This window comes from Fringilla coelebs (genome assembly GCF_963513975.1).
Source record: "Fringilla coelebs genome assembly, chromosome: 17".
Lineage (NCBI taxonomy): Eukaryota > Metazoa > Chordata > Aves > Passeriformes > Fringillidae > Fringilla > Fringilla coelebs.
This window is the reverse complement of record NC_140043.1, coordinates 10,979,707-10,999,108: the sequence shown is the minus strand read 5'-3', so window position 1 is coordinate 10,999,108 and position 19,402 is coordinate 10,979,707. Positions and strand designations below refer to the sequence as shown.

Below are 19,402 nucleotides of genomic sequence, written 5' to 3'. Positions count from 1 at the left end.
TTGTTCCAAGCATGGTGACAGCATTTTATCATCGGGAGATGGAAACCTCAGCACTCACCCTGCCAGCCTCGCAGGGACACATCCTTCAGCTCAGAGTGGCAGATTAATTATGGAATGCCCAAGGGGGAAGCTGCTGGCAGGACACAGGGATGGAGGCACCTACCCACTCCCCAGCACCTGGCACCGTGTGCCTGCACCGCAGCAAGGCTCAGGCACGCTTGTGCTGAAATGGGACACGAGCTCTGCACTTCAGAGGGAGCTCCTGACTTTTAATTAACCCACAGAGCTTCACCCTTCCGTAATTACTCTGCAGTTGCTGCCTCAGGGGGACAAAGGCAAAGCCAGCACAGGTCCACTGACGGTGATGCTCCCACACTGGCTCCCCTTGTGCCCTGACCAGTGACTCCACTGTCCTGCTGGAGGAAAGAGCTCTGGGAAAGCACTGAGCTCTCCCCCAGCTCCTCTTGCCCAGGGAAGCTGTGACTGCCCCATCCCTGGAAGTGTTCAAGGCCAGGCTGGATAGAGCTCTGAGCAACCCGGTCTAGTGGGAGGTGTCCCTGCCTGCAGAAGGGGGTAGAACTAGAAGATCTTTAAGATCCCTTCCAACCCAAACCATTCCATGATTCTGTGATGATTCTATGATTCCTCTCCATGTCTCTGATCAGATCCCTCCAACTCTCATCCTTCATCCAGGGTATGTCCTGGGAATCCCCATGGGAGAGGGGCACTGGGCGAGGGGTGACGAGGGCTGCAGCCCCCCTGTTCACTCACCACGCTTGATGCAAACACAGCTCTTCCCTCACAAAACTGCACAAATATTCCCTTGCAGGAATGTGGGTGGTCAGAGCCTGCCATACAACAGGGAGGAAGAGAAGTCAGAGGAACTGCTAGAAAAAACACCAAGTATCTTCAAAAAATATTTTCCCAATCCACACGCCAAACCCTAAGTCTCAACAAGCTCTATTCTTGCACGCCCAAAGATCAGGATCTGCAAATAAAAAATTGTTTCTGCAAGACAAACCCCAAAACCTCAAATTTGCTTAAGAAACAAAATCAAAGTGTTTTATTTCCCCATGCAGCAGCAGCAGCAGCCCTGGAAGCACTGCCTGAGGGCAGGGCAGGGCAGCAAGGATGGAGGTGCCACTGCTCACCCTGCATGCAGGGATGGGAGAGGGGACACTGCTCCCCATCTTCTCCAGCTTCTCTGCTTGTTCTTGTCCTGTTTCCTGCAGCTCCCTCAGGAGCGCAGACCCTAAGCCCGAACCAGCCCCAGGACCTCCAGCAATGCCCAGCCATGCTCAGCACAATGGATGCCATAAAGGCAAACATTTGGCGTCTCCACAAAGCCAGAAACTTTGGGAAGCACCAACTCCCACTTCAGCAATGTGTGTTTGTGGCCTCCCACTCCCAGCCCCACCGAGGACGGGCACTGACCACTCCCAGGCCCTGGCACGGGTGAAACCCTTGTGAAACCACCGATGGAAGAAACGGAACCGGGTCCTTCCGAGCCTGCGCCGCTGCTGCCTCATCAGCCAAAGCACCCTGCACAGCACATCCGAGCTCCTTCCTGTCTGCACCAGCCCAGCTGGAGCCCTGCTCCTCCTCTGCTGCCACTTGCATCTGCAAACGCTGGGCCACCAAGGCCTGTGCCCATGCTCTGAGTGCCATCCAGCCACTCTGGCTCACAGCCAGCTGTGAGCACAGCTGCCCGAGGGGGGCTGGCTGTTATCCCACCCCCCTTGCAGCTCAGTCACTGCCGGCAACAGCTGCTCGCACCACAGGATCCCTCCCAGCACTGAGCAGGAGCAGGAGTGCTGGAAAAGCTTCCCCTGCCCCAGCACAGCAGCCTGCAGCTCTGGAGCCAACATGCCTGTGGCCATTCCTCTGTGGAGAAGCACCTGCATGCTTCAGCCCCTTCAGAGCCCTCAGTCTCAGTCTGGGGTCACTGCCTGGGAATGCACAGTGGGAAGCAGCTGCTTGCTTCACTTCCGAGCGCTGCGTGTTGAGCAACCCCCACTGCTGCTCTTGTTTGATGTCCCTGGGAGGGGACAAGGGGCACCTGTGGCAGGGCCACCCCTCCTGCCTGCAGCCACACCGTGAGGCACCACAGCACAGACTGGGGACCAAAAGGGGGCAAAAAGGCATCATTCACCTTGAGAGTGGAAATCTTTGAGAGAATTCCTGCAGGAATTCTGGAGGCAGACAGGGCTTGGAAAACAGAGTGAACCAAAGCAGGCAGCCAACACCAGGGCAAGCTTCTCCTGGGTTCTGTGTGCCTGCTGCCTGTGGAATCTGGAAGGAAACGTGCTCGGCTGAGGCATGAGGCTGAGGTTCCTCAAGGCATCACAAATTCATTGCAAGGCACATCTGCACAGTGCCAAATAAAACCACCTGCTGGGGGTTTGTTTTCTCTCTCCAAAAATCTTCTTGACAGTCCCCGCATTTTAACAGCACTCCTGCCATCCCACACATCCCCAAAGGCTCAGCGTACCCGGAATGCAAACTGCCTTTGGAAAATCTCCTTAAAATAGCGACAGAAATTACTAATACTGTTTGTAAAACCTACAGGCAGAGGATAGCCATGGCATGAGCCTGACCATGCTGGTGAGCCCACCAGTCTCCTGCAGACACCAGGCCTCAGCCTGCCACATCCCCCCACAGTGAAGCCCTCCAATGCCAGCTGCTATGGGTGATGCTGGGGGGGACTCACACAGTGCCCAGTTCAGCTGTTGTCCCCCAAATTCCAGGCTGCCTCCCTTGTGTGACTCCACGCAGACCCTGTGCTCCCCTCGGGCTCTGCAGCACAGCTGCTCCTGTGGTGCCACATGCAGCAGCCTCGGGGCACCAGCTGCCACCAGCATGTGATGGCAAACCCCGCTCACAGGCGCCTGCACTGGCACTCGACAGCTCCCCACGAGCAGCCTGCAGCATCCCCACAAAACACAGCGAATCTGGAAACCTGTTGGCACCAATCATTGGGATCTCCCCACTCACCGTTGCTCGGTGCCTGAGCAGGAGGGAGCAGCACGGCTGTGCTGAGGGGGGACTTGCCTCCTGAAATGGAGTCCAAGCAGCCAGCAGGGCCTGGCACAGGGAGGCGTCTGAAGGGGTTTCAAGCTGTGAGATGACTTTTGGACAGAGCCCGAGCATGCAAACAAACACCAAGAGGGACAGAGCAAAGGCCTCTGTGATGCAAACCATCCCCTGCCTGCCCAGGAGGGCAGCCCAGCTCCATTGCCAGCAACTCCAGCCATGAGTCCCAAGGAACTTGAGCTGGACAAAGCGTGGATGTCACATCCCTGCCACACATGGGCACTGCCAGGAGAGTGCCAGTGCTTTGTGTGTGCTGCAAGGTGCCAACACAGCCGCTCAGGAGCCTGTCTGCACCCCCTGCCAAGGGACCCACCTCCCACAGCCACCCTGACCTCGGTGCTGCCAACACCTCTCAAGCCTCAGCAGAGGCTGATGCTGCCCAAGACCCGCAGGTGCAGCCTCTCACTGGGCACCCACTCTGCCCAGGCCACCACGCTCATCCTGGTATAGAAGGGCAGTCCCAACCCTGGCTGAGCTCTGGACACCTGGACAGACAGACAGCCCCAGCCCATGGCTGCCTCTGTGTATGGCAGTGCTCAGGTTATGGGGGTACGGCTTGGTGCTGGGCTGCCAGAGGGGTGCCACGGGAGGGGGGAGAGAGGACCATGTGCCAAAGAGCAGAATGGGAGGACAAAGGTACAAGAAGAGCCCTGCACTGAGCACTTTGTCCCATCTGCCGTGCATCCTGCACTGTGTTCTGTGCACTGAGCACCCTGAGGGCACCTCAGCACACCCTGCACTACACTGAGCACCCTGCACCCAGCACCACGCTCTGAACTGATCACTGAGCAACCTGCGCTGAGCACCCCGCACCGAGCATCCTGTCCTGGGCATCCAGCACTACTCTGAGCACTCTGCACCGAACACTCAGCACCGAGCACCGCTGTGCGTCCCCAGCACTGCACACCGAGCACCGCTGTGTGTCCCCAGCACCGCACACCGAACACCGCTGTGTGTCCCCAGCACCGCACACCGAGCATCGCTGTGTGTCCCCAGCACCAAACACCCTGCACCGCTCCGATCACGCATCACCGCCTGGTGTCCCCAGCACCGCGCACCCCCCGCACTGCGCACCGAGCATCCCCCGCCGTTCCGCGCCACGTTCGCTTCGCCCGCGCCACCCACCGAGCCCCGAGCCGCTAGCAGGCAGCACCCGCCGGTACCAGGCACCGCCCGCCGCGCAGCCCGGCCGCTGGCACCTGCCAGCCGGCGCGGCTGGGGGGACAAACGGCAGAGGCACACGCGGTTGCCGGGCCGTGTCGCTCCCCCCGCTGCCCCCGGTGCCCCCCGCACTCACCGGGGCCGCCGCCGGCCCGGAGCGGCGCGAGACGCGGCGACGTCACGCGCACGCGGGGCCGGGATCCCCGCCCGCCGCTCCGCGCGTGCGCCGCGCGCGCCGGGCACCGGGCGGCACCGGGGAACCGAGCCCGGGACGGAGCCCCAACCCGTGTCCCTGCCCGTCCCCCTGCCGGTGCTGTTGCCCTTGCTGCTACCGGCCGTGGCTCCGCAGCCGTCCCCGCCAGTTGCCGGGAGCGCTCCGCACCGCGCTGCCGCGGCCTCACCGTTATCCGCGGTTCCCGCCCGTGTCCCGGTGCTGCCTGTGTGCAGCGCCCTGCCGTCACTGCTATCGCTGTAGTTAATCATCACCGTCGCTAATTAGCGGCGTGGGAGCGCAAGGAAATGCCACCCGAGGTGCCCCACCGGGAGGCAACGGGATGGGAAGGGGGAATGAAACCGCAAAGCGGGGAGGGACAGCATCCGAGGGGAAAAAAAAAAACCTCCTTGAAAGTGAATCGGTCTTTGATTGACTGCAATATCGGCTGTTAATTAGTGCCCAGGTGGATCCCGGGGGCAGGGAGCCAGGACCCCTCGCAGGCTCCCGGTCCCGCAGGCGTGGACGGAGCCAGGAGCCCGTCCTGGATTCCGTGGACGGAGCCAGGAGCCCACCCAGATTCAGCGGACAGAGCCAGGAACCCGCCCTGATTCCGCGGCTCCCGGGGCACCCCGAGTCCCCCAGCTGAGAGGGTCTCCACGGGGGCTGATGGGGTTGGGCTGCAGAGCCTTTGCCACCCCCTTCCCCCACATCGAGGGTCTCCTGTGTCCCAGCCCCAGCGCGGGGAGTTCCTGAATGAGACAATTCCCTGGCAAACCCCCCCTCCCCCGTGTCCCACCCGACTCCAGCGCGAGGCTGGCACAACCCGGACAAGCGGAGCCGCGCTCATGCACCACCGACCCCCGAGCAGTTCTAATCTTCTGGTTTTTTTTTAATTTGCCTCACAAGGTAGAGTACATCCAGGGAATGTGCAATGTACAAGGAAAGTGCTGGGCAGGCGAGCGCGAGGGGAGGCGGGGGTGCCCCACGGGGCCCGGGACTCGTAGCTAGCAGGCAGCACGCTCAGTCAGAGGGCGCGTCGGGGGTGACAAAGGTGCCCTTCTGGTCCCACTGCATATCCCGGATGCGGCGGATGGACTGGATCTGGGGCTGGAAGGCAGACCACTCATTCCAGTGTCGGAAGTCTCCGGTCTCAAAGAGGTACTGGTAGCCTCTGTAGCCAGGGTACTGGTACCCGACCCAGCTGTGAGAAAAATAAACACAGGGCACCTGAGCGGGGTCGGCCACTCAAAGCAGCACCCACATGGCTGGTGGGTGCTTGGGGGGCTGGTGGGACCTCCCTGTGCTGGTCACCTATCTCTGGGGGATGGGCCACACCACTTGAAGCAGCCACACCATCCAAAACTAGAATCAGCCACACCATCCAAAACAGCCACACCACGCAAAACAGCCACGCCAACTGAAACCGCCACACCACCAGAAACAGCCATGCCACCAAACGCAGCCATGCCACCAAGACCAGCCCTGCAGCACTTTCTGGCTGCCTGAGAGCCCACAGCAGCTGGTTAGGGAGGACAGGGAGCCTAGCACGAGGCAGCTGCCACTGCAGCCCAGCTTACGTTCCACTGGGCACCTGCACGCTGCCCACACGGTCGCAGAAGCCATAAGCCCAGAGGCTGGGCACATCATCCTCCTGGATTTCCATCTTGTTGCCCTTGAAGTCAGCAGACTCATAGAGGGAGATTTTGTGGTCCTCAGCCTCCTGGGGAAGACAGAGGGATGGTGCTGGGCAGTGTGGCCAAAGCCCTGGAGCTTTGCTGCAGTGAGGCATCGAGCACACAGCCCTTGGCAGACCCCACCAGGCTCTCTGCTCCCCAGCACTCACCATTTTGATGGGACGCATGGACATGAAGCAGTCGCTCCTGTAGCTGCTGGACCAGGTGTCCCAGCGAGGGTACTCGCCCTTCTCCAGGATGAACATCTCCCCACGCATGTTGGCCTGCTCGTAGGCCACCCAGCTGGGGAGAGAGGTGGGGAAAGAGCAGGTGAGGTGCCCCCCAGCAGTTCCCCTCCTGCTCAGCCAGCTTGCAGGACAGGAGGGGTCTCCAAAAAGGCTGTGGCCCCACCACCCTGCTCCCACCTTTCTCCCAGCCCAGGCACTGTGGCCTGTGCAGAGCCAGCGCTGATCCATAGGCTCCTGGCTGAAAGCTCACTGGTGTGTGAGTGTCGAAACTTGCAGCAGGCACCAGCACTCACAGTGCTCCTCTTCCTCAGCTGGGGAGCAGCAGGACCCCTGCACAGCTGGTGACCCGCAGAGTCAGCTCAGGACTCTGTTGTCCCTCTGCCTGGGCTGTGTCACCCTGGCACGCCCGCACGCCTCACTGCTCCAGCGCCAGCCAGCGCTGGCACCCATCCCACTGCTGGGAGTGGGGCTCATCCAGCTGCAATGTCACCTCTTCAGCAGAGCCACGAGGTGCTGAGGTGCAGGGAATGTCATGGGTGTGGGGCTCCAGAAGCCCCCAGCACCACAACAGTCCTGCATTTGCTGCTTCCCCTTTCCCTGCAGAGCAGCTCTTCCTGCAGATGCCAGCAGGGGTTTTCCTGCTGGCAGGAGATGTGTTCAGGTACCTCAGGCTGCACAGCCTCAAGCTGGCTGCTAAAGCTCAGCTTGGTTGTTTTGTCTTTCCCTAAGCACATGCACATTTTTGGGTGCAGAGTTCCATCAGTGACTCTCAAGAAGCTTCTAAAGACCCCAATAATACCCAAGTTCTCTCCTCCCAATTTCATCCTTTCTATATCTAATGCAGCTTCCCAGGTATCATATCTGAGCTCCTTCCAGGCTGCTCCATCCCCCATTTGTTTCAAGAAGAGTTGGATATTCTGGGTCCCTAATAAAAAAGTCATAGGTGCTGCATAGTGTCATTCCAGGTCACCCTCCCGGTCCCTCAAGGATGCTGTCAGGACAAGCCATGTCCTGTGCATCCTCCCCACAGCTCTACCAGCCCCCCTGCATTCCTGGGCACGCTGTTTCCAGCCAGGCACGGCATGGTGGGATGCTCTTTCAACATGGAGATCATCTGTCTGCTCAGTTATCTGCTTTGGGGATCGTTTTTGTCCCTGCCTGTGTCAACTGTTCCCACGGCTTTGAGACCTGCCCAGCCCCCTTGTTGCTGCTCAGCTGCCTGGGTGCAGGCGGGTGCTTGTCCCTGCCCGTCCCTGCCTGCTCCATCCTGGCCCAAGGATCCCACCTCATTTCACCTTGACTTCTCTAAAATCTGCAGGTCCCTTATATTCCATGCACTACTCCAGGTGGCTGAAATTATGGACATGTTTCCTCAGCCCTTGGCTTTGCCTCTGGTGTCCTTTGCTTTGCACGTGGTCCTGGCATCCTTCCCACCCATCCTGGCCCTCCTGTCTTCCTCAAAGGAGATCCAAGGTGCCTGCTCTGCTCCTGTGCTGGCCCTGCTGTGCTCTGCCCAGGCAGCAGGGAAATGTCCCTGAACATCACATTGTGCCCAGGGCTGTGTCCCCACCCACTGGAAACATCCCCAGGGTCACAGCCCCCTCCGTGGCTGGGGTCACTTACGGTCCGGAGGTGACAATGACGCTGCGCACCCGGTCGAAGCCACGGTCAGCCAGGTTCAGGCACTCGGCGGTGAACTCCATCTGCCTGCCCTGGAAGTTCTCCTGGTCGAAGACAACAATCTGGGGGTGCAAGGAAAGGATTGGATGAGGACAGGCACGCACAGGGAGGGCAGACCAGAGCCTGAGCCCACTGCTCCATGTGTCCCCCTCGGCTCTCCAAGCCTTCCTGCAGCTTCTCACTTCTGGTGCCCACCCGTGTTGAGCTGGGCTCTGTGCACAGGCATGCCCAGCACAGGCTGAGCACAGGAAGGTTCCCCCCAACAGCGGTTCCTGCTCCAAGATGGCCTCATCCTGCCCCTGGTTTTGCTGCTGCTGGTGTCCACAGTGGTGGGAAGGAGCTGCTTCTCCAGGTGCTCTGTCTGCACCTTGGCCTTAGCCTGGCACGGTGTCACCGGAGCCCTCGCATCACTTGCCCCCCCATGCCAGCCCTGCGGTAGTGCGTCAGCGGCATGCCGGCATCACTGTGGCATTTCAGTGCTGGCCCTGTCACCCCTAGTGTCCCCTCCACCTCCCCACAGGACCCCTGCATGCAGGGGGTGACCAGAGGGAACAGGTGACAGCAGCCTGCCCTGACACCACAACCCAGGGGAGAGCACTTCCAAAGCCTGTGGTCCCCAACCATCTGTCCTGGCACAGGCACCTTCAGACTGTTCCTCCCGCAGCAGCTGCCCAGATCCCATGGCTGCTGTCAGAGGGACAGAGCAGGGATGGCATCACCCACACTTCCTCAGTCCTTCCCCCTGGAACAATCTCCTCCTGCCCTTGTGCCTCAGCCTGGAGCATGTCCCTGCAAATGGGGAACCACAGGGCTTACCCTGAAGGCTTCTGGGGAGGGCTCCTCGCCCTTGCTGTTTGCGACAGGAGCAGGGTCGAGGGATGGGGTTGGAGCAGGAGCTGCCTTCTCCTTGTCATCCGCAGCCTGGCCGGGAGCAGCGGGTTTTGTGGTCTCAGACATCGCGGTGGTGGGCTCAAGTCTGTGACAGGGCACCAGCAGCAGGTTAGAGGAGGAATGGATGTGGGCACCCACAGCCCCCCCCAGGAACAGTAACACCTGGATGGGAACTCTCAATGGGGTGGGTGGGCAGGACCACGAGAGGAGCTGCTGGAAGGTTCTCCAGCAGGCACAGGCAAGGATCCTGCCTTCACCAGGGGGATCACAGGAGGTCCTGGAATCCACACTCTCCTTCTGTGGTCAGGAGAGCCCTGAGCATGGTCCCAGCACTGTAGGAGTGCCCAGGGATGGGGCCTGATGCCGTGCCAGGCACCGGGGCCATCCCGCACGGGGTGCACCTGGGAGCCCGGGGGGCACCGGGGCAGCATGTGAAGGGTGGGAAGGTGACAGTCCTGGTCTGCTGAGGCCCTGCAGCTGGCACCCTACTGTGGCCCTGCAGGTGAGTGTCAGCAGCAGCTCCCCGGGGAGTGGAGGGCGGTGGGATGCTGAGCACAGAGGTGCTCCCAGACGTGACCACCACAGTGATGGTCACGGCTTAGACCCTGAGTTTCCCTCTCCCCACCTCGGGTCCTCTGCAGCCCGGTGTCCGGGGACTTTGTCCTCTTACCTGGGCAGCTGCTGCTTCTTGTTGGAGTGAGCGGGCTTGTGTTTCGGGGCGCCGCGAGGCCCCCACTTTATAGCCTGGCAAGGGCAGACCCCCGGGCGGGCTCACAAAGGAACTGCCAGCTCATCAGTGTCTGCGCGGCCGCCCAGTCATCACATCCTGCAAAGCGCTGGGCGAGCTGGAAGCCTCTCCCCGGCCCCGTGCCCAGCCGCTGAACCCAGCACTTTCCTTTGTGCCCCCGGCACAACAGAAGACCTGACCGTGCCACTTTGCAGCGCGCCCGGCACCCGCTGCCCCGCGTGCGGCCGCCCCGGCAGGGCATATATAGCCCTGGCACGGCCCGGCCGGCGCCGGCACCGGCACAGGAACACCTCCCCTGCCCAGCGCCCCGGCCCCGGGCCCGCGGCGACACCCGCTCACAGCCCCGCCGTGCCCAGCCTGCGACCATGCTGTGCCCGGTCCTCCCCTCCAAACACAGCCTCTTGCTTTGAACATCGCCCCGTGCCCGCAAGCACCGGCAGCGCTGCCCTGGAGATGCCAGAAAGCGAGACCTGAACTGTTCTGAAATGCTTCAGGAGTCAGGTTTTTTCCAAAGGATGTATAATCGAAGCTGACACTTTCCGAACCACCTGAGTGCCTGAAAACAGTGTTTTTTCTCCCCTGGGAACGTCCCTGCTCACTGGCAGGCTTCTTCCTTTGCTTTTTAGCCCATTTTCCCTGTGCTGTGGTGACCCTGTACCACCCCTAGTTCTGCCACCATCACACTCATGGTTTTGGGGCATCAGTTCTGACTGGTGCAGGAAGGTCGTGAAGTGACTGGTTGGGGATGCACTGGCACCAGTCCCTGTGGCAGCTCTGGTGCCATATCTCCCCCACCCCATGGCACCTTGAGGGGACCTTCCCCTGAGTCTCTCTGAGCCTCTGATCAGTTTTTCTGCATCTCCACACCCCTGTCCAGCACCCTCAGCTTCCCGCAGCATCCAGCAGCAGCAGTGCCTCACCCGGGGGTGTGTGAGCACAGGGCTCAGAGCCCCGTGTGCTGCCCCCCTCTTTTGTTCCTCTCATGTGTCACCCAGCAGTGGTGGGATCCAGCTGCACCCTCTGGGCCATTGCACAAAATCCCCAACAAAAAGAACGTATTGATCCCTTCTTTTCCCGACGTTTTTCAGGAGGTGTGCTGTGCCTGTGACATGGCTGGGTGTGGGGTCTGCTGCCCTGTCACCCTGGGCACTGGCTCAGTCTGGTTCTCATCTTGATACTGAGCAGTGTTTTATGATCCACGATCTCAATTTGTGCTTGTTTCCATGGTTTTTATCCAGATTTCTAATTTAACCTGCCCTCTCTTCCTCCCAGAGCCAGCATGGGTGGCTGCTTCCCCTGTGCCTCCTGGGCATAAATCACCCACCCCCTGCTCCAGACTCTGCTTCCCCTCCCAATCCCCAGCACCTTTGAACCCTGGTGCTGGAAAACCAGCTCGGAGGGGCCAAGCTCTGCTCCTGAAGGCTGCTTTGCTCCTTACTGAGCACTCAGCATCCCCGTGTGCTTCCCTGAGCCAGGGCTGACAGCAGGGATCGATCCTTGGCCCTCCCTGAGCCCCCCAGACACAAAACCTCTGCCCTGCCATGAACCCTGTGTCCTCCCTGCACCACCCCTCCCTGGCACAGAGATGCACAGCTCCAGCACAGCAAGGACCTGCCCTGGAAGCAGACAGCCACAGTGTGGCCATGGAGGGCACGGGCACGAGGGTTTTTTCTGTCCTGGTGAGCCCCACTACCCACAGATCTCCTGCTGCTGCATCCCTGCCTGGCACCGAGTGCCACCATGGGGGCACAGGCTCCAATGACCATGTCACACTGCCAGGACGTGGTGTGGACAGTGAGTGAGTGGTGGTCACTGTGCTGGTGGCCAGCACAAGCTGAGTTTAGCTCAGGCCACAGCGAGAAGCCAGGGACAAGTTGTGCCAGTGCCAAGAGGGCTTTTGCTGGGGTTGCAGGTGGCAGGGACAGCCCGTGCAGCCCGGCTGTGCCCTGGGGCAGCCTGTTGTGCTGAGCCACCCCAGCTGCCCTGCTCTGCCTCCCCCAGGGTGCCCGGGGCTCACAGGGCTGCTGCAACTGCATGAGGGGGACTTTGGCTCAGCCTCCTGGCAGATTTCTAGCAAATTCTGTCCCAAAACACAGCACTCCCTGAGGACAGGGTTTTCCCATTGGACTCAAGAGCCTCCATTGCCTGCTGCCCGCTCTGAGGGGCAGGCTGGGTGGGTGGGTGCCTCTGCCCAGCCTTTGGGGCCCTGGCATCACCCCAGGATGATTTTGAGTTGTATGGGTCACTGTGAGCAAAGCCAGAAGGTGTTTAGGTCCTCAAAATGTGGTGGCAGCAGAGTCTTTCCAGCACACAGAGGCAGGAGGCTGCTGCAGCTCTTCCCAAGTCATGACCTGCACCTCCAGTCCCTCCCATGCCTTTTATACCCCCCACCACCACTTCCCATGCCCCTGGTCCCCACTTGTTATGGTGTCCATGGCTCTTGTGTGCCCAACCTGAAATGGGCCACCCTGGATTTAGGGTAGAGCTGCTCTGCCCTTGCAGGGAGAGCAAGTGGAGACGTGTCCTTCCTTCCTTCCACTTCCCAGAAAGAGGTGAGGAAACCTCCCCACGCCCCCAGGCAGGGGAGGGCACATGGCAGGAGCGCTGGCAGGGCCTGGGGGCGATGCCCCAGCCCTGGAGCTGTGGGATGGGGGTCAGAGCCCGTGCCTGGTGGGCCAGCTCGATGTCCCGGCTCATCAGCGTCTCTGACACGGCGCCTTTGTTCTGGCCGGTCCCTCCTCCCCGCCATGTGCTGAGTTAGGGGTTTCAGTAATGCTCCCCTGGGCTCTGTCTCTATCTGGAGGCTATAAAAACCCAGCCGGAGGCTGCTGGACATGTCACCTCCCTGGGCACCAGTACCTCACCCCAGGTAAGCGCTGCAGCCTGGGGCAGCTGCTCCATGCCCATGGTGGGGCCTGGGAGCGAGCAGCTGTGGGAACAGGTGGAGCAACATCCAAGATCTGGGGTTAGACCTCTCCTCAGCACCGGGAGCTGTGGTGGGGGCTGGGGGGTCGGGGGCTGTCCCTGGCTGTGGCAGTGGCAGGTGTTGATGGTCACTGTGGGCACGCAGCCGCCTCTGCAGTGCTCCCGGCTCAGCACTGCCCTGCCAGCACAGTGGCTTTGGCTCAGGGAGCTGCCAGTGGGAGGAGGAGTTTCCCTGGGCACGGGCAGGGATGTCTGCCAGGGCCAGGTGCCCACTGGGCCAGGTGCCCGCTGATCCACATGGCCCTGGTGGCAGCTCCAGCTGGGCAGGGAGAGCCACAGAGCTCTTCATCCGCTCCAGCATGAAGCAACCCCCTTGTTGAGCCCCACACTGGTGGTGAAGGGGGACAACAAGGGCTCCTGAGGTCATTTTCATCTGGGCAGAGAGGCAGCTTTAACTGTGCCCTTCCCCTGTGCTCTGGCAGAGCCACCATGAGCCAGCGCTGCAAGAAATCCTCCGGTCTCTGGAAGGTACGGGGTCCCGGGCAGGACCAGCACCATGCCCTGTGAACACCCGGGAATGGGGCTGCAATATCTGCACCCCCAGAGCCCCCTGACTCCCTCCATTCCCCCCAGATCGTGGTGTGGGATGAGCCTTTCTTCCAGGGCAAGAAGCACGAGTTCACCACCGACTGCTACAGCACCCCAGAGCACGGCTTCAGCACCGTCCGCTCCTGCAAGATCGAGAGCGGGGCGTGAGTGGGGGTCCCGGGGCACTGCCACCCCACGGTGGTGCAGGACCCCACGGTAGCAGGGGGGTTGGAGCATGGAGGCCTCCAGTGCCTTTTGCTACCCGAGCTGCCTCCTCTGGGCACCGCTGGGCGCAGCGAGCACAGCCCGGCTCTGAGCGGGGCGGTGGGCACGCCGGGGGTCTCACCCCTCCCGCCCCGGCAGGTGGGCAGGCTTCGAGCACTGCGGCTTCCAGGGGCAGCAGTTCGTGCTGGAGCGCGGCGAGTACCCGTGCTGGGAGGCGTGGAGCGGCAGCAACGCCTACCACGTGGAGAGGATGTGCTCCTTCCGCCCCATCGCCTGCGCCGTGAGTGCCCCCGCCCCGGCTCCCCCCGGCGGAGCGGCCCCCGTTGCTCACCGCTGGTCACGGCCAGGGTGGCAGTGTCAAAGCCGTGCCCGTCTCGGCCGCAGGACCACGGACGGAGCAGGTTGATGCTCTTTGAGGAGGAGAACTTCCAGGGCAAGCGGGCGGAGATGAGCGACGACTGCCCCTCGCTGCCCGCCCTGGGCTGGGGCAGCAGCACCGTGGGCTCCTTCCTTGTCCGCTCCGGAGCGTGAGTACCCGGGGCTCGCAGCCTGCCGGGACCGCCGGGGCGCGCAGCGGGGCCGAGGATGCTCTGGCAGCTGCGGGGGCTCCGCGGTGCCGCCAGCCCCGAGCCACCGCCGCTCTCTGCTCTGTCGCAGGTGGGTCTGCTCGCAGTACCCGGGCTACCGGGGCTTCCAGTACCTCCTGGAGAGCGACAGCCCCGCGGGCGAGTACAAGCACGTGCGGGAGTGGGGGTCCCACGCGCAGACGGGCCAGGTCCAGTCCATCCGCAGGGTCCAGCAGTGACCGCGGTGCCGGAGCCCCCCGCCCCGGGCCCCGTCTGTCCCCTGAGCGGGGACAAAGCTCAATAAAGGCTCAGTTGTCCAAGGCGGCGCTGGCAGTCGGGGAAGAGGGCCATGGGAGAGGGTGGCCGGGAGTGATGCCGCTCCCGGGGGCAGAGTGGGGCTCTGTAGCGGCAGGGATGAGGTGGAGGGGAATTTTTCTGCCCAGGTGCCCCCGCATCCCACCACCCCACAGACACCATCTGCTCTTCCAGCACCTGCCATGGGGTGAAAGGAGCTGCAGGATCAAGCCAGTGTGAACCTATCCCCGTGTCCATGCACACCCTGTAGCCGTCCCAGCACTCTCACCCACCTGTACAAACCTCTGCACACATCCCACCACCTGTCCCTCACTCCTGCACACCCAGTGTGCAGCCAAAGCTGGAAATGCAGCCGGGAAGGGCTGCTCTGGAAAAATTCCTCATTTCAGAAGAGTTCTGGAGGAAATGTTTGATGTGGTGAAAATGTCCCATCCATGACATTTGCAGCAGCAAGGCCACCAGCGGAGGGAATGCTGCCCAGCAAGGGATTCTCTCCGCAGGAAATCACAATTAAAAAAGGCTAAATGGGAGAAGAAACAAAAAGTTGTGGGATGGGCTGAATGAAACCCTCCTGCGCCCCAGGGCAAACCCGGCCGGGGCCGGCAGCCAGGGAGACCCGAAGAGCTTCCTGTCACCCCCCCGTCCTGGGTACCCCCCCCGTCCTTGCGCAGCTCCAGAGCCCTGGGGGGACGTGGGGTCCGGGAGCGGGGCCAGCACATGGCCAGGCACGGTGGGCAGCTGGCGGCGAGACCAGGGGTCCCCGTGGAGCCGGCGGGGACTTGGAGAACAATGCTGGAGCCCAGCAGCTGCAGAGCGCTGCGGAGGGGCTGTCACAGCCCCCGGACGGGAGGGGAGCTGGGCCCAGCATGGGGGGGGCTGTCCTGGGACAGGGCCGTGTCCCCGAGCCGGGCTGGTCTGTCTGCCATCCGTCCCTTCGTCATCCTGCCACCATGTCCCCAGGGGTCCGACAGCCCCTGTCCCCCTCGTCCCGCGTCCCCTGGGTCACACCCGTGGCTGTGGGGAACCCGTGACATCACGGCGAGCGATGCCTGGCAGGGGGTGACAGTGGCGTTTGCAGCGGCTGTCGTGGCAAAAGGGTCCCCAGGGTGCGGGAGCGGTGCGGGGAAAAGGTGACTCGGCCGCATTTCCAGCATTAAAATTTAATGCGAGTTGCAGCATCCTCCTGCGCCGTAGGTAGGGCCGGGGGGGCCGGGGGCTGCTGGAGGAGGAGTTTGCTTGGCCGCCTCTTCCTCAGGGATGCTCTGGGAAAGCTCCAGCACAAAGGAGCGGCGCGGCGGGCAGGAGCGAGCGGAACCGGCGCCCCCCAGCCCCAGCCCGGCCCCCCGGGAGCAGGTAACGCACCGCGGACATGGCCCCGCTCCCTGCGGACGGGGATGGGGTCTGGGGGCGCGGGGAGCCCGGGGACCGCCCCCACCTCCGGGCGGGAGCGGGGGTGATGTCTCCCCGGGACTCGGGGCGTCCTGCGGGCATCGCTCCGGGAGGGGCAGAGCAGGAGGATGCGGCTGCCGCCTCCTTTCCATGCCCAAAAATAGCCCCCTTCTCAATATATTATTCCTTGGTTATAAATAACCCCACGAGAGCCCTCCCCCCCCCCAGTAGGACCCCCTCCTTCCTCAGGGGTGCCAGGCCGGGCCCCCTCCCTTTGTTAGGGCAGGAGCAGCCGCGCATCCCGCAGCGGGTTCCCGGCACATCCCGGCCCGGCTGGCGATCCCGGTGATCCCGGTCCTGTGGTACCGCTGGGCAGCCTGGCCCCCCCTCGGACACCGACTGCAGCCCCCTCCCCCAAATCAGAACTAACTGCTGCACCGCTTGTTTGTATTTTTTTTTTTTTTCCAGAATCCTCATCAAGAATAGGGCTCCTGCCAGGTAAATGGATTCTTGCCTGATTTTCAATGCTCCTGGGAGGATTTGTAGCCAAAATGCTGTTTTAGTGCTTTGTCTCCAAGCCCCCATTTTCTCCTAAAGCTGATGATCCTAGGCGGGGGTTGGAGGCGAGGCTGGGGCAAGCAGCCCCAGGGCACAGCCCTGCCCTTCCGTCCCCTCAGCGTTAACCTGGCAGATGCTCTTCTTGCGGAGCCATTTTCTCTCCCTCATTGTCTCGCAGCCTTTTGTGTGTGCGGGTGGGTCCTGCCCTGGGAGCCAGGAGGAGCCCAGAAATAATCAGATTGTCAGGCGTTGTGGGCTTGCAAGGAGTCTTTCACAACCCTTACACCCCTTTTCTGCCGGGCTGCCCAGCCCCAGGGCTGTAGACAAAGGCAGCAGTGCCTGGCACCCCTGCAGCAGCACCAGAGCCTGGGCTCTGCTGGATGGTGGTGAGGGTCGGGCAGGGCTGGCAGGACACAGGGCCGGGGTGTCTGCCCACCCTGCTGGGATTTGGGGGCTCAGGGTGCCCGGATGCCACATCCCAGAGATCATCTCTCTGTCGTGCCCTCATCTCCCTGCTCCTGCCCGCAGTGGAGTTTGTGCTCCTCTTCCTCCCTCTCTGCTCACTCGAGGAGGGGGTTTAGCCCCATTTAATTTGGGTGTCCAGCCCCCAGGGCCACTGTACGTGCCACCCACACGTGTGGCAGAGGCAGCTGAAGCTCACGCCCAAGACGAGTCTTTAGATGAGCCCTGTCTGCACGAAATTGTTTTTCCCTGACTGTCCCCTGGGATGTGCTTCACTCCCAGGCCACAGAGGCCATCCTGCCCCAGCACAGGCACCTCCCGCTCGGATCCAGCAGGGGATCCATGTGCCAGATGCTCAGCGCCATCTCCACAGCTCATTCCCGCTGCTCGGCCCCACCGCAGCTGGGCTGCCAGCACCGCCAGGACGTGCTGTCCCCACGGCAGGGACTGTCCTGCCGGCAGCGCCTGCGGCGGGTGGTGACAAGGAGCCGTGGGAAGCAGGAGCGGCTCCGCAGCTGAACTGCAGAGTCATCACGGCCCCGCTCCCCCGGGACCTGCTGCCGTCCTGGTCTGCCCGGGCAGGCAGGGCAGGGCAGGGCAGGGCAGGCAGGGCAGGGCAGGGCAGGGCACAGACATGCTGGCACCGGCCACGTGTCCCCAAATCCCCGAGGATTTGGAGCAGCACCCACTGCAGCGTGGCTGTGATTGCCAGTTGCCCCAGTTTAACCAGTGCCTGTGGAACCACGGGGTGCCAGTGTCTCAGCTTTACCCCACGGCAGGGACAGAGATGGCAGCAGAAGTGGCAATCAGTCCCTGCCTCCAGTGAGGTAGGGACATTTTGGGGCATTGCCACCATTTCTGGTGTGGTGGTTCCAATGCCCCCCCCCCGTGCCTGGTTCAGCTCCTTCACCCTGCAAGGGGACAGGGACAGGAAGATCCGTGCCCAACCCTCCTGCCAGGCTCCTGCCAGCTTGGCTGGGCTGTGCCTGAGGATGGTGCCCTGTTCCTCTCCCTTTGCTGCGTTGGTTGTTTCTTTTGCAGCTGCTAATGACTGACCTGAGGTCTGTTCACACAGTCCCCTCGCTGCCCCCACGGCACAGAGCCACGTGGAACAGGGGACTTTGCACAGCACTCCCGTAGCTGGTGACCACAGGTAGGACTCTGGGGAGGGGACACAGGTAGTGCCAGCCCCATGCTCTTCCACCCCTCGTGAGCAGGGAGGTGCTGGGAAGTCGGGATCATCCTTGCTCCTCAGGGCCCCATCTCCCGGAGGGTTCTCCACAGGCTCCAGAGGGGTGCAGGGGTTCACACCATCCCCAGGGCCGCCTGCATGAGAGGATGTGTCCCCCACCTGTGCCCAGCAGTGGGGAGGGGGTGGCTGCCACAGCCCAGGGTCTCACAGCATCTCTACTCCTCAGTGCCACCACCCCAGGGGCACGGCCCAGCTCCTGCCTGGCCAGACTGACTGTGTCCAGAGGGGAGCCGGGCTCAGGAGCTGCCATCAGCACCAGGACATGATGCCAGAGCCAGGCTGGCCCCAGCAGAGCACCCTGCTACCCACTGCCATGGCGTGGAGCCACCAGCCTGGCCACTGCGGGGGACATGGCCCAGGAGACTGCGGTGGTGACCCCCGAGGACAGGGCTGCGCATGCACGCGGTTCTCCTGCAAGGTGCTGGGGTGTCCTTGCCTCCTGCTGCTCCCCCCAGGCCTGTCCCCTCTCCTGAGCACGGAGTAGGGAGAAGGAAAAGGCAGTGGGGGCAGAGCTGTGCCAGCTCCTCATGGTGACACGATGGGCAGAGCCCAAAGGGGCTCTGTTTGTCCCCACTGATCCTGCCCTTCCCTCTGGCTGTTGGTGAAGTCCTGGTGCTTTCTGAAACACCTGGTGTGTGGAGCATGCTGGAGCTTGGGGAGGAGCATGGGCAGGGAATCCTCCTGCCATGGCCTCTGCAGTGGCCCTGTGAGTGGGTGGGACCCTGTCCTCGCCAAGCAGCCACTCGGGCCCATGTCCCCCTACAGGCACAAGGACAGGGGGTGCAGTGGGCTGGGGGCAGACACAGCTCATGGCAGGGGTTACAGCCTTGAAGTCCAAACTGCAAAAGTGTCTCCTGGGGACCAGAGGAGCTCATGCTGTGGGAGGAGGTGACCCAGAGGGACTCGGAGCAGATGATTTCCTTGGTGCCCTGTCCCAGCCCTGTTTCCTGGGGCACAGGGCTCCTGCAGCCCTTGGAGCACTGCTCAGCCCCATGGAGAAGCAGCTTCTGATGGGGAGGGGGTAAGCTGTGGGTCACCTTTCCTCTGCTCCATGGTGGTTTTCCCTGCTGGACCTCCTCTTCCCTGCACGTGCAGTGGGATCTGGGTCAGTCCTGGAGCAGCTGTCGTGGTCTCTGCTGGAGCCTTACCCCAGACACTGCCAGTGATTCTTTCACCCCCTTCTCCTCTGCTTCTTCCAGCTCCTTCGGAGTCCTTTAGGCACTGCTGGGGCTCTGTCCTCCATGCATCCTGTCTCTCACCTTTCCCAGCACCAGGGGTGGGAAGTTCATGTTGTGAGGGGCCTTTGGTACCTCTCTGGTAGGGATCAGAGGGGCAGATGCCTGCTGAGCATTTCCTTCAGGGACAGGTTCTGTTACACAAGCTAAACCCTCCACTAACACCTTCCCAAATGCCA

The 19,402-nt window shown here is 62.2% G+C and overlaps 2 protein-coding genes across 2 annotated transcripts; one reads left to right on the top strand and one right to left on the bottom strand.

Annotated features, from left to right (window-relative positions):
• Positions 1-5,488: 5,488 nt before the first annotated feature.
• CRYBB1 (crystallin beta B1) lies at positions 5,489-9,026 on the bottom strand (the record flags this gene model as incomplete). Its single annotated transcript, XM_084217234.1, has 5 exons — positions 5,489-5,669; positions 6,046-6,188; positions 6,312-6,444; positions 8,013-8,131; positions 8,886-9,026. The coding sequence occupies 5 exons, from the start codon at positions 9,024-9,026 to the stop codon at positions 5,489-5,491; spliced, it is 717 nt and encodes a 238-aa protein (XP_084073360.1).
• A 4,096-nt stretch (positions 9,027-13,122) lies between these two features.
• CRYBA4 (crystallin beta A4) lies at positions 13,123-14,251 on the top strand (the record flags this gene model as incomplete). Its single annotated transcript, XM_084217188.1, has 5 exons — positions 13,123-13,161; positions 13,267-13,385; positions 13,585-13,726; positions 13,831-13,973; positions 14,104-14,251. 5 exons carry the CDS (start codon positions 13,123-13,125, stop codon positions 14,249-14,251), a joined length of 591 nt encoding a protein of 196 aa, XP_084073314.1.
• Between the last annotated feature and the right edge of the window lie 5,151 nt (positions 14,252-19,402).